Source organism: Pongo abelii, chromosome 5 (genome assembly GCF_028885655.2).
Source record: "Pongo abelii isolate AG06213 chromosome 5, NHGRI_mPonAbe1-v2.0_pri, whole genome shotgun sequence".
NCBI lineage: Eukaryota > Metazoa > Chordata > Mammalia > Primates > Hominidae > Pongo > Pongo abelii.
Window position 1 is genome coordinate 124,898,048 of NC_071990.2, and position 14,949 is coordinate 124,912,996.

The 14,949-nt window shown below is 34.5% G+C and overlaps 1 protein-coding gene across 2 annotated transcripts in view; it reads right to left on the bottom strand.

Moving 5' to 3' along the window:
• TRDN (triadin) overlaps nt 1-14,949 on the bottom strand; it is a 428,350-nt gene that overhangs the window by 299,068 nt on the left and 114,333 nt on the right. For both annotated transcript variants that reach the window (NM_001372516.1, XM_054556995.2), the window contains 2 exon segments: nt 3,774-3,833; nt 7,596-7,655. In NM_001372516.1, the coding sequence (NP_001359445.1) occupies nt 3,774-3,833; nt 7,596-7,655 (120 nt within the window).

Consider the following 14,949-nt stretch of genomic DNA (forward strand, 5'->3'; position numbering starts at 1 on the left):
CAATTAGACAGCCTGGCCCAAACTTGGCTCACTTCACTCAACTTCTCTTTTCATCATTGTTTTCTTCTTCTTCTTCTACCCTGTCTCTGTTATTTTTAATGAACTACAGAAATAGGCTAGTTTTCTCAGTGGATATGGGGTCCTACATATGTATCAAGGTAGACATTGAAGGTCTACTCTTCCCCAGGAGGAATCCCTGAAGTGTTCTAATCAATGGCTGCCTTTCAGCAAGCAGTATGCAACAGAGCAAGAAACATGCTGTGTTCTATGCAAGTGCCTCCAGAAATCACAGCTCTTCAAAGGGAGATTCTACTTTAACTGGTCACACCTTTCAAAGATACTTTATAATTTTTTCTATCTTTAATGTCACATAGAAGGCTTATGACTTTTTTATCTTATTTTGTTTTACCAGAAACCACCTATTATATAAAGAACACTTTCTATTAATTTCTTATAATAACATAATACATACACATATAAAATAAAAATAAAAGGTATATACTGTATACAAACATGTATACACATATACACATACATATACATGTTGTAAACAAACATATTTATGCATACATATATACATACATATATATGTTTTAAACAGACACATATATACTTATGCATACATATATATACACACATATATGTATGGTTGTGTATGTGTATGTGTGTGTGTGTACCTCCCCCAGAAGAATGATGTAAATATTTAAATGGAAAGTATTTATGGCAAGCAGACTCAAGATGGCCCCCAGTGACTCCCAACTTGTGGCATTCATATCCTTGTGCAATCATCTTCCCTTCAATATGGGTTGCACTAGGAATTTGCAGCTAACCCATAGTATATACTAAAGGTGATTGAATATGACTTCCATGATTAGTCTAGATAAGATTGTAATTTCTGTCTTCCTGTTTCTCTCTCATTAGGTTTAATGAAGCCAGCTGTCATGTTGATGAGACTCATGTGTCAAGGAACTGAAGATGGTCCGTAGCCAACAGCCAGCCAGGAACTGATTGGCTAGTAGTCCTTGAGGAACTGAATCTCACCAACAACCATATAGTGAACTTGCAAATGGTGCTTCCTCAGTTGAACCTTCAGATGAGACTGAAGTCCTAGTTAACACTTTGTTTGCCACCTTGTAAGACTGTGAAACAGAGGCCTGAGCCAAGCCGTGCCAATTCTTGATCCACAGAAACTGTGAGATAATAAATGTGCATTGATTTAAGCCTCAGATTTTGTGGTAATGCTTTACAAAGCAATAAGTAACTAATGCAGTATTCAACAAATTTTTTGAAAAAAAAAAGATGCTTGAAGACCTGTATTTAATTATTTTTGTGAAGAATACTCAATGTATACTGACTGCACCTGGGTTTTTAGTCTTAACCCAATCATATACTAGTTTTATGACCTGGCAAAAATTTTTTCTCTCTCTCTAGAGGTCACTTTCTTCATCTGTTAAACGAGGTAATTAATTTAGATGACCCTTAAAATGTCCACTAGATTTCATGCATCTATCACATACGATTTCATGTATATGTAATGAAAATAAATTTTATATATATACAAAATTTATTTTCACTTGCATTTATGAAACAGGAGAAACAAAATAAAATTACATTTATTTATTTTAATTTAATCTCAAAAGTAAATTCATGTTATCTTCTAAAAATGTTTCAATTTACAATTCATCCATATTAGCTTTAATAAAATGATATTTGATTATCTAATGGAAGATTTATTGAAAATATATCTGCTTCAAATATCTCATTATTTTACATTTAGTAGATAAACTAAATCTCAAAAATGCTTGTAAGTTTTACCTAAATGGGTAGTTTCTTAAAAATACTGAATTGAGGCTTCTAGCTGATTGCCTAAAATGTATATTTTAAAAGATAAGGAAGAAATTTAAATGTAGGAAATAAGATTAAATTACCAAATAAAATCCATTTTTTCTAGTAATTGGCAGATAAATTTAATACAGAAAAACTTTGTTATTCAATATGCCAAAATATCTAATATTAAAGTGATATACTAATAAATATATTTGGCATATTATTATGGTACTTTCAGTTCTCAAACTTTTAAAGTAAAAATATTGATCAAGATTTATGCATGACCACTTTTTTTTTTTTTATTTAGACAGTCTCACTCTGTTGCCCAGGCCGGAGTGCAGTGGCGCAATCTCAGCTCACTGCAACCTCTGCCTCCAGGTTTCAAGGTATTCTCCTGTCTCAGCCTTCTGAGTAGCTGGGATTACAAGTGTGTGCAACAACACCTGGCTAATTTTTTAATTTTTACTAGAGACAGGATTTCACCATGTTGGCCAGGCTGGTTTTGAATTCCTGACCTCAAGTGATTCACTGGCCTCGGCCTCCCAAAGTGCTGGGATTACAGAGGTGAGCCACTGTGCCCAGCCAATTATTTCTTTTTGATGCAAGAAAATCATTTATGGTGCAGAAGTTGTCTATTTGTCTATTTTTGCTTTGGTTACCTATGCCTTTGAGGTCTTACTCAAGAAATCTTTGCCCACACCAATGTCCTAAAGCGTTTCTCCAATGTTTTCTTCAAGTAGTTTCATAGTTTCAGGTCTTACATTTAAGTCTTTAATTTAGTTTGATTTGATTTTTGTATATGGTGAGAGATAGAGGTCTAGTTTCATTCTTCTGCATATACAATTTTCCTAGTACAATTTGTTGAAGAGACTGTCCTTTCCTCAATATATGTTATTGGTGCTCAGTAGCAAATTAGAATGACTATAGTTAGCAATAATTTACTGTATATTTTAAAATAACTAGAGAGTGAATTTGGAATGTTCCCAATGCAAAGAAATAATAAATGTTTGAGGTGATGGACATCCCAATTACCCTGATTTGATCATTATATATTATATGCTTGTATCAAAACATCACATGTACCCCATAAATATGTACAACTACTATGTACCTATAAATATTGAAAATAAATAATTTTTTAAAAAGAAAATTCCGAATCTGGGATTCTAAAATCAAATTCAAGGTATAATACTGGTCAAAAATTGTGAACCAAATATGTTATTTTAGTTTTTTTATTGTTGTGGTAACAAATTACAACAAACTTAGCCACTTAAAATAACACCCATTTATTATCTTCCAGTTTTTATGATTCCAAAGTGTTGGCTCAGCATGGCTCTACTGAATTCTCTGCTTAGGGCCCACAAGGCTGAAATCAAGTTGTCACCTAGGCTTTGTTTTTCACTAGAGGCTAGAGGAAAGAATTGGCTTTAATGCTTATTCAACATGGAGGCAGAATTCATTTTCTTCTCACGTTTTCATGACAGCCAATGGGCAAAAGTACTCATACTTCAAATCTCTTTGTTCTCTGCTGAATCTCTCTACATTTAAAGACTCATAGTATTACATTGATCCCACCTGGATAATCCAGGATAACCTCCCTATTTTAGAACAATCTTCACTGCCTCTGCAAATTTTTTTTTTTTTTGCCATGTAATATAACATAGCCATAGGGATGACACCAAGGGATGAATGAGGGTTATGGGGCTCAAAATTCTGTCTACCACATATGATGAACCTCTTCATTTTCCTCTCACATTTTGAGATTCTCTATTAAGTGTTCAGTTTAATTATTCTTTTAGATATTAAATTTTAAATGTAAGATCAAATTAACTTTTTAATATAAATAAAATGATAAAAGTTTACAAATATCCAACTATCTGTTACCAAAAATTAATCTTTCAAAGTAAAAAGAATTTAGTTATGGAAATAATAAATTGAAAAGTTACCTTTTGCCATTGTCTTTGTTTCTGGTTTTTCTTTTTTCTCAATTTTTTCCTTGTGAGTTGCTTAAACAGAAAATTTTACATTAGTACACATTTTTAATAGATTTCAAAACCAAGCTTTCTTTTGACCTCAGTTTCATAAGTGCTAAAACCTAATCTGTAATATTTAGAAAATTTATGACATTAATAAGTCTAATTCAGAAATAAAGAGTTACCAGTGTAATAACAGTTGTATTGAATTCAGTGTTAAAGTCTAGGCATTAAGACTTAGCAAGCTTGTTGAAAATCAGATCTACTCTTTCTCAAGTCATTATTTCAAATAGGTAAAGCTTTCAGGGAAGACAAACTGAAAGGGAAAATTTCTATAAGAATTTGTCAAAAAATATGTCATTATGTTTATTTTTAAATTTGAATTATATTAAATTGTGTTGTTTGGTAGTTTCCCAAATCATCATACATTTTTCAATATTTACATACTATTTTTTCAAGAATAACAATGGTAATTAAATAAACTACGAAAACTAAGTAGTAAAATATGAGATTTAATTGGGCAGTTGACAAAGTGTATGCATTGATTTGCTAGACGAAAAAATTAGTTCCACATATTTCCATTTCTCCAACTTACAACAAGAATAGTAATAATGTACATCAGCTTTACTTACATCATTAAGAAATGCTTAAAATATGTATTTAAAAATCTATTATTTTTAAATACAGTTGATAAACAGTGTCCTCCAGAATCTTGGAGAGATGATTTAAGCCTCAGAAAGCCTAATGTTTAGTTGAAGAGCAAGTATCCCTAACAGATGCAGAGCTGCTGAGAGACCAGATGCCTCCTCCTCCAGAGTTTTAGCCTCTCCACCACTCAGGCCTGCCCACAGGCACCTCCAGTACCACTTGGGATTATGGATAATAGATTAGACAATGTTAACAAAAGGAGCATTATGCTAGGCTAAGCAAGGCACTATTCAAACAAGGTCACAGGACTACATTATAATAACATATCTCCTAAAAAGCAAACATCCTTTAATTGGCATAAGGTAAATAAAAGAGCACTTACAATGCAGCATTTTATTTCTGCTTTTCAATTTGAATACATTTTTTCTGCAGCACTTATAATTTAAGGGCAAAAATTCCTAACTTTTTTTTTTAACAGAAAACATTTAGCTACTGTAAAGTTTGGAAAAAAAAATCACAAGAAATAGCAGATTATTTCATTGAGTCAGAATACACAGAGCCTAGTGCTAGTAATTCTCCTTAACCCAATATCAGACAAGAAATGGTCACCTATTTCTAGAACAGAAAAAGGAGATGGCTGTATTGAAGTTCATGGAAATTGAACATGAAGAAAATAAGATAAGAAAATAAACATGAAGAAAATAACAATTACTTAATTGAAATTTTCTTTTTTTTTCTGTAGGTTATTGGGGTCCAGATGGTATTGGGTTACATGAGTAAGTTTTTCAGTGGTGATTTGTGAGATTTTGGTATTTTCAAGTGTAAATATACCATAAAAAATATTGACGCATGTTTCAACTAATCTGATTCCTAAATGTCATAATGTGTTCTATCTAACTGGAGTGTTTAACAAAACAAAAAACTTCAGCAGACTATGCATACTCTGGATGCATAAATCAGCTGAAATCTGGCCCAGCTATCCTAGACACAATCCATCCTAAAACAATGGCAAAAATTGTTAGAATCTTACTTTGTATCATACACTGAGACGGATTTTTGAGGAATTAAAGTTAAATTTAAAACTTGAAACAATGTTTTTTGGATGGGTGCTGTGGCTCACACCTGTAATCCCAGCACTTTGGGAGGCTGAGGTGAGCAGATCACTTGAGGTCAGGAGTTTGAGACCAGCCTGGCAACATGGCAAAACCCCATCTCTACTAAAAATACAAAAATTAGCTGGGTGTGGTGGCACATGTCTGTAGTTCTCATGCTGAGGCATGAGAATCTCTTGAACCCCGGAGGCAGAGGTTGCAGTGAACCGAGATTGCACCACTGCACTCCAGTCTGGGTGGCAGAGTGAGACTCTGTCGCAAAACAAAAAAACAATCTTTTTTAAACTTGAGGAAAATATTGGTGGCTATTGAATTAATTCTTGAATGAAGATTCAAAGCCAGAAACACCACAAGAAAATGTCAGCATATCTAACCACCTAAAAATTCAAGAATCTAAACAATATGCACACATGCATACATACATATATGAACTCACACATGTCCATTCACAAAGACAGAAAGCATAATATTAACTGTAAAACAAACTCAGAAAAATATTTGAAAATAAGTTATAGATGAAGGGTATACATACCCAAAACACACACACACACACACATACATATCATTAGGAGAAATGGGCAGTGAGTGTGAACAGTTACACATGATATATACATTGCTAAAAACCATATTTGAATCTTTCAACTTATAAATAGTAAGCAGTTAAAAATACTTTGCAGAGACATGGATGAAGCTGGAAGCCATCATTCTCAGTAAACTAACACAGGAACAGAAAACCAAACACTGCATGTTCTCACTCATAAGTGGGAGTGAACAACCAGAACACATGGACTCGGGGGTAACATCACACACTGGGGCTTGTCAGAGGTTTGGGGGCAAGGGGACGGAGAGCATTAGAACAAATACCTAATGCATGCAGGGCTTAAAACCTAGACGACAGGTTGATAGGTGCAGCAAACCACCATGGCACATGTATACCTATGTAACAAACCTGGACATGTATCCCAGAACTTAAAGTAAAATTTAAAAAGAAGAAAGAAAAACTAAGAAAACATGACACCTTCAAAGGAACACAATAACACGCCAGTAACAGGCCTCCAAAAAAGGGAAATCTATGAAATGCCTTTCAAAATGATAATCTTAAGGAAACTCGGAAAGAAAAAAAGAGAACACAAATAAAAAATACAAAGGAAGGAGAAAAATAATTCATGATCTGAATGTGAAATTCAGTAAAGAGATAGACATCATAAGAAAGACCCAAACAGAAATCCTAGAAATGAAGAACTTAATGAATAAAATAAAAAATAAAATTAACTTTAACAATTAACTAGATTATCAGGAAAAAATACAGTGGAAGAATATTCTCATTTAAACACTATGCAGCTTTTTAAAGAGAATGAGGACAATATTTAGTGATATGAAAATATTTCAGGATATATTGTTATATTGTAAAAGTCAGATTATAGGACATACTAGATTTTGTGTAAAAATAGGGAGGAAAATAACATGTACTATCTGGAAAACACATAATAAAGCTCTGGAAGGATGCATGTAAAATTCACGAGTGGTTTACTGTATGTGGGTTTGGCATGAAACGGGAGCCAGTAGGCTGGGAGCAAGGTGAGAGGAAGGTTTTCACAAAGTATCTTTATGTGTTGAGCAATTAGAACTTATTATCTATTCTACATAAATAAATAACAATTAGAAATTAAAGCAATCTAATAGATAATCAAAATATGCAAGTTACAATAATGAGATCTACTTTCTTACCTATCAAACTGACAAGTATTTCTGATATAATATCCTTATTGCTGGCTAAGGCAGTCTCAAAACTGCCAGAGGAAAAATTGACACAACATTTCTGGAAAGTTACCACTTTCCAGTTCAACAGTTCTTAACAGTCTTAAGTATTTTATTTCTCTCAATCCAGAAATTCCTTTTTTCAGATTCTATTCTGAGAAAATAATCCTAATTTAATTTGTAAAACTGCATGGTCATCTAAAATCTGAATGTAAAGAGTTGGAAGTCAATGGGAAAGGACTCAGTGTGTTAAAATAGTAATAAAATAACTTCATACCTTTCTTTTCAGGTTTTTCTTTTTCTCTTACTTTTTCCTTTTCTTTTTCTTTGTGTATAACTGAAAAGAAACAGATAAATCGTTTTCATTTAAATAACAGGAATAAATGAGGAGATGTTTGCATGGCAGTTTTTAATGTCAAAACTTATCTTCTACTTTTAGAAATCTTCCTTTAACTGGATTCAGATTTTATGTAGTTAGAGGTTTAAACTTCAAGATAATTATAGATTTATTTCTTATTCCTATTTTTATTTCATATCCAAGCACAAACTAGTACTCAAACCAAGTCTGATTGCAAAGATAAGAATACCCCCATCAGCTTTTTCAAATCTTTAATTGAAATAATTGGAAAATTAAAAAAAATTATCATGTCATATGCCAAAGGATCCCGGCTTTGATATTGGATGAATGCTTGAAATATGAGGACGAGAATATAGAGATATAATTTTCTGATCTTGAAGCAAAGAACAATCAACCTAAATAGTATGTGTTAATCTTCTACAGAAACATTCTACACTGAATGTTTTAAAAAAATATACTGGAATAAGACTATAAAATACCAAATCTTTTCAACAAAAATAAAATTTAATTTAATATGAGCAGTGATCTCATCAATTATTACAACAGGACTAAAATTTAAGTCATAATCTTACCCCATACCTTAGTCATAATTCGTATTCATTATCCATGCTAGAAACATGAGACTCATCCCAATTTGTCTTTTTTTATTTTTCCTTTTCATTCATTCACCACGCTCTTTCAATCATGCCTTTTTAATATTCCTCTTCCTCATTTTCTTTTATCCAATATTATTTTCCATAACTATCATTTATTTATACAAGAATATAGAAAGAACACCTGCTATGTGCCAAAGACTCTCCTCAACAAGATAGGGTTCATTCCTGTCGCCATGATGTCAATAAGCTAATGACTAGTGGATGCTAAGCAAATAATTACAAAGGTGGGTAACTGCAGGGAGTCAAATTGCTATGAAGAAAATATGCAAGGTGGAATGTTGATGTATGAAATGACCTAATCTAATCTGTTTGTTAGGGGAAGAGCCCTTGGCAGAAATGACATTTAAGAGTATGAGAAATGAGAAGAAATTAGCCTAGTAAGAGATTAGGAGGGAAAAGGGGAAGAGACCAATTTCCAATTCAGAAGTTGAAGCAGGATGTCTCTTTTGGGCATATTATTATACCTATCATAATATTATAATATCCTGACTTTTCTTTTGAACCTTTGGATTTTAGATTTTTATATCTCATATTAACCTTTCTGACATGAAAATTCGATATCATTCACTCCTCCGTTACAAATATTAGTGCCTCCTCACTGCTTAGTATGATATCTGTCACACAGTGGGTGCTATATCAAAATAAAAATATTTTACTGCTCTAGTGATCTGACATTTGCTTACCAACCCCATGTTTACCAACCCAATGTCATCTACAAATAATTTCTCCTTGAACTTTATATTCTCATTATAACTAAATGCTAGTAGCTCCATAAGCACACCACATGCCCTCATGATGCCTTTATGTCTCTGCCTGTATGTGTCTTCCACCTAGAATTACCACACCCACATTCATCCATTTTCCTTTCCCTATTCCATGCACTCTTTCATCTTGGTTCAAATGCCTCCTTCTCTGTAACATTGTCTTTGATCTCTACTTATTCCATTCACCAACTGCACCATGTATATAATTATATTTCAGCAATTCAATAATAATATTGATATTGTTAGTATCTCTACTCAGTAAATGAAATTAGGGGCTACATCATATTTATTTATTTATTTTTTTTACATTTCCAGGTCATCACAAGGTCTCAATCACATAGTGGACTCTGTAATATTTTTGAATAAGTGAAATTCTAAAATATTCTAAGAGCTAGTTTTATCGTCTAGTTAAATTCTATTTATGGATGATGTGGTAGAGCTATAATAGACACTGCTTGCTTCCAATTATGTGAAACTTTTGACAATTTATTGAAATTTCTCAAATAATTAAAACCTAATGAGAAAAAGGAGAAAAAAACTCACCTTAAAACATTGAGATATTATTTTTTTCCACATCTAATGGTTCTTTAAGTTGTTTATTAGCTACTCAGTTCAATATAAATAGCTCACAAAATAAGGCGAGGAAATCACTATTCATACTGACCACAAATGGTTTATTTTGGTTCCTTTGAATCCCTATTAATTAAGCAGAAAACCAAGAGAAAATCTTGGCACAAACAAAGCGTCTTTTAAAGCTTCTCTGGGGGGGAACCAAGTTTGTGTGAGATAAGCTGTACTTTCAGAGCCCTGATTGGAAAGACCCGCAGGGGAACACCTAATCTGTGTCTCTGTCTCTGTAAGGAATGAGGACTCACCCACCTTGGACAGCTGGTTGTCCATTCCACTAAAGGATTTTCAGATTGACGTGTGCAAAGGCATAAACGAGAGAATTAACACAAAATCAAAAGAGCAAAGGGACTGCATTTGGACTGAAATTAGCATATTAATGCCTCATTCCTGTTACCCTAGGGAGAAATCTAGTTCCTCCCAGCTGAAGGGTTGATTTACAGACCCTGTACTGTATGCTAGCATTTTATTATCCCCCTCAGAAATGGCATCACAACACTTCTTAGTGAAGCAGCTGGACCCTTGGGCCCTAGGGAGCTGTTCATAATGGCAGACGGCCACTGAAGCTCCTTGGACAGAAACTTCAAACTTTGGCAAGACTGTGCTCAAATACCAAGTTTTGAAATGACTTTCAACACAGCAATGCAACAATCAGCAACTGCCTTGGTAATCACTCTAAAATAAAAATCACCTGATAGAGCAGCTGCATTCGCTTGAGCGTCTCTGCTTAGAGCCCACAACCAGGAGTTTTCATATGGAAGAAGAGTACCTCCTTGTCACCAGCCTTATTTGGCAAATTATATCTTAGCCAGGACAGTTTTTAGCTCAGGACGGAATAAGCTTCTTGCACCTGCTAGAGTTTAATTTGTTTGTCATCCTTATTTACAAGAAACAAAAGTCCCTTCGGTATGCTGATAATTAAAAACAAATGGAATCCACCAGTTGGAATGGCCCTGATGTCTGGCATCTGAGTTGGCATGGGCCTGCTGTTCCTGCCCTTGCCCAGACTCTGACCTTTCCCTGACCAGAACATTCAGCTCAACTGGACCCAAGCACAACTCTCACCCTCCCATCTGGCCCCTTTCCAGCCCTCCCCAAACTGTGCTCTGTGTTTTTGTTTTTGACCCTGGCAGTCACCAGGCAGACTATGTCTTTTTCTCAAGTATATCAGAGCTCATAATCTGCCTGACCCTGTGTTTTTTTTTTTTTTTTTTTTTTTTTTTTTTTTTTTTTTTAAACAGGGAAAACACTCCCTTGGGGTCAAATCATGGGAGCCAGGTTATCAGAGTTCTTTACTTAATCATCCTGTTCTTAGGTTGAAAATCAAAAATTGTAATGCCAAAATTTGTAAAGTACTGATTTGTATAGGCTACTACATTCTTCAATTGATGGTTAGCAAATCAATTTAACCAAACTCTAGAACATACGTGACTTTAGACTGCTGCATAGGACTAATCTTGAGTACCCAACTAAAAAAAAAAAAAAAAAGATGGATAATCAGGTAAGCATTACACCTTTTCATTATTAACAGAAAAAAATCTTTGAGGAGCATCATTACCTGTAATAAATTTTACTGATTTTTCTTTTAACTAATTCCTCTCATTTTCACATATCTTGTGCTTTTTTGTTAGGTATTAGTGCTAAAATACTCTATAGACTTTAAGTAGGTGAACATTGCAAACAGCTTCATAAAATTCATATATATCTATATTTTAATTTGTAATGTTTTATGAAAGGGCATGATACACATTCATCTTAAACCCTTAAAAAAAATTCTGTTTCAGCCACCATTAAACAATAAGGCCAGATCTCTTGGTTAGTGTGTATGTCTTTGTGTGTATGTTTCTTTTTTATTTTGGTAGCTAATTTGTAGAAGTTCAGTTCCATGGTAAGGCGAGATGATCTCTATGCTTTTTAAGAGACAATCATGAACTTAACAGAAATGCAATATTGAGCTAAAAATCTTCTCAAATATTATATTACCCATTTTTCCTAAAGGAAGAATTTATTATTTTAACTTTAATATAAGCATGCAATTTCAGAGCCGATAGGAATATAAGAAGTAACCACCCTGAACTTCTTTGTCCGTGGATAAGAAAATATGCTCATAAGAGTCCGTGACAGACCAGGAAAAGAATGTAGTTATCTAATTGCTAAACCAGTACTCTTCCTTCAAAACTACGCAGCCATATCTGCTCCAGGTTCTGTGTAGACTATAAACTTGTTCTCATGAGCCAAAATGTGCTGATCGAATTCTCCAAGCACATTATCTGTGATCTACGTTTCAACAGTGCACATACTTCTTTTTCATAATAAAAGTACTTTCATTTACCTATTAAAGTGAAGATTAGGCAAATTGCCCAAAGTTGTAAAGCTAATCTGATACTTATGCATTAAATTACAAAAGATATTTTATAATTCTCAAATATTAGTTTGATTTTCAAATTCAATTTAAATGTATGGACAATTTCCCCTTCTCCTGGGGCTACATAGCCATAGTAAGAACTGTAATCGCTTTCTTATAAGTGAACATTCACTATGGACACTGTGATGCATAGCTTTGTGCACACTCTTCTGGTTTCCCTGTCCAGGTTTATTTTTCATGATTGCCAGAGAGGGAAAGAAAATATATTTTGTACTTTAAGGAGTTAATTAAGTGCAGCTAAGAGAAGACAAAAGTAAAAGTTTATACAGTACAGGACGGCTAAATGAATTTGTGGGCTTTAAGAGCATTTTTATAAAGGGCTTCAGGATATTTAAATACATTTTAATGTATTTGATTGCATTTTGACTTTTGAGCCTCACCATCAGCTAAATCCCTTGTCAGACTATGATTCCAATTCTGCAGTTGTTTCCCAAAAACTGAAGGAGTTCTAGACAAATCAGTGTTATTATTCGGAATCACCTTTTTTAAAAACATTCCTGTGTTTTTTTGTGCATATGATATTGTTATGGGTTGAATTGTGTCTCCCCAAAAATATATGTTGAAGTCATTAGCCCCAGAGCCTAAGAATGTGACTTTATTTGGAAATAAGGTTTTTACAGAGACCATCCAAGTTTAAGTCATGAGGCTAGTCCCTAATTCAATAGGACTGATGTCCTTATAGAAAGGGAAATTTGGGTCCAGAGAAGGATATGCACAGAGGGAATGCATATCCTGTGAAAAGACAGAGACACAGGGAGAGCATCATTTGAAGATGAAGGCAGGAATTGGAGAACTTCATCTACAAGGCCCCAAAGCTTGCCCACAAACCTCCAGAGGCCAAGAGAGAGGCATGGAACAGATTCTTCGTCACAGCCCTCAGAAAAAGCTCATCCTGTGGAAACCTTGACTTTGGACTTCTGGCCTCAATAAGGTAATATTAAGGCTAATGTTAATAATAATAGTAATAATTCGACTTCTGTTGCAGCCCTTGAACCAAGTTCCCACCTGGTTCCTTGAGGACTGACCTCAGCTTAGCTTTTGTGTCTTCTCAGTTAAGTTTCAGAGTCCACACCTGAACCAAAACCCACTAATTCCTCTGAGGTCCTTCCAGAAAACTGCAGTCCAACTTGCTCAACAACTGAGGTTGCCAAACCCCAAACTACGTCTCTCCTCGAGGACATCTCTGTGAAGTACTTACTACATGTGGTATAATTGTGTATTTACTTTTTCAAATTTATCATTAACTGGATCTTATTCATCATGGAATTTGTAGTGCCCAGTATGGTGTTTGGCACAAAGTAGGTACTGCGAATAAATGGATGTGTATTATCACCTAGTGGCTGTGACCACTTTTTCCATTTACACTATCTGCCTGCCAGAATACACCCTATTCCCGCTGTCTAGCCCACTCTGAAGCTGACCATATGCCGTCTCTCCAGTATACATTTCTGTTAAGTAAACTTCTCCATTTTTGAGATTACTTTTTCACCCAACCACCTGACAATACAGGTGGATGTAGAAGAAACCTACTGTTCTGCCTGCCTACGGGGCCGTCCTATTGTCTAGGAGCCTTCTTGGAAAAAGTTCACATATTTAGTTATATGTTTACCACTGGGTTCCTGTCTTTTCTGATTTGTTCTGTTCTACAAGTAAATTGACATGTTTATTAGTTAAACAGTAGCTAACATCTTATCTAATATTACCAATAAAATTCACAATTGCAAAAAAAATAAGGCAATATACAATAAACAAACAACTACAAGGAGGGGAAGCTAGAGGAAAATTAGAAATACATTACTATTTTTCTCCAGATAATTGGATTGTGGGGGTGCGGTTCCTCTTTTTTTTTTTTTTTTTTGTGCATTTTCCAAATCATCCATATTTATCTGTATTATTATAATTTTTGTTGTTTCAGTGTGAGTGTTTTCAGATTACATATTACAGAAAGTTTTTGTTTTACTATGAAATTGTTCATTGCCATTAACCACATAAATTTGACTTAAATTACAATGGCTTAATTAAAGCTAAATGGAAAGTTGCCTGTAGGAATGTCAAATGCAAAGTTGTCTGTAGGAATCCAGTAGAGATTAACAAAACAGAAGAATACTTCATTTACAAATTAAATCATTATTTCAGTATTTATTTAGTGTGTTGGGTACTCTGTTAGATGTTAAAATGATTTTTAATTTGTTATAAGCATACAAATTCAGAGCTGGTGAAAACCTGAGAGACTATGAGCCCGTATCCCTTTGTTCATGGATAACAAAACAGAAGGCTGCCCTAGAACATACATGAAGACAAACATAGTTCCCTCCCTCAGTTAGTTAGATCAACATATACCCACAATTAAAATATGTTGTCAAAGTGCTTGGAAGAGCAAAAGCTGGGGTGGAACAGCATGGACAAAGCGCTTAAATGCCCCCAGTGAAGAACAGCAGTGGGGACTTCTTAAAGGAACTGACACTGCATATGAGAATCAAAGAAATAAGCAGGCTTTTGCCGAGGGACTACACAGGAAGGGCTTGATGGCTGGAGAGAAGAGAGCATACAAAAAAAGTGCACAGTTATGAGACAGTGACAAAGCCTGCTCAGGGACCACTCAACAGCTCAGCCTGCCTGCAGTACAGGGGGCATCAGTGGGGTCTGGAGTGCTAAGGGTGGCAGGGAGGAGTAGGCTGTATCTGTGGGAAAGCTTGGTAAGGAGGCAGAAGAACAGGGAAGACGTGATAAACTGCGAAGCTGGAATGTTGTAGGGGTAGCAGTGATCATATGAGGAAGGTTTTATATGCCAGGTTAGAAAA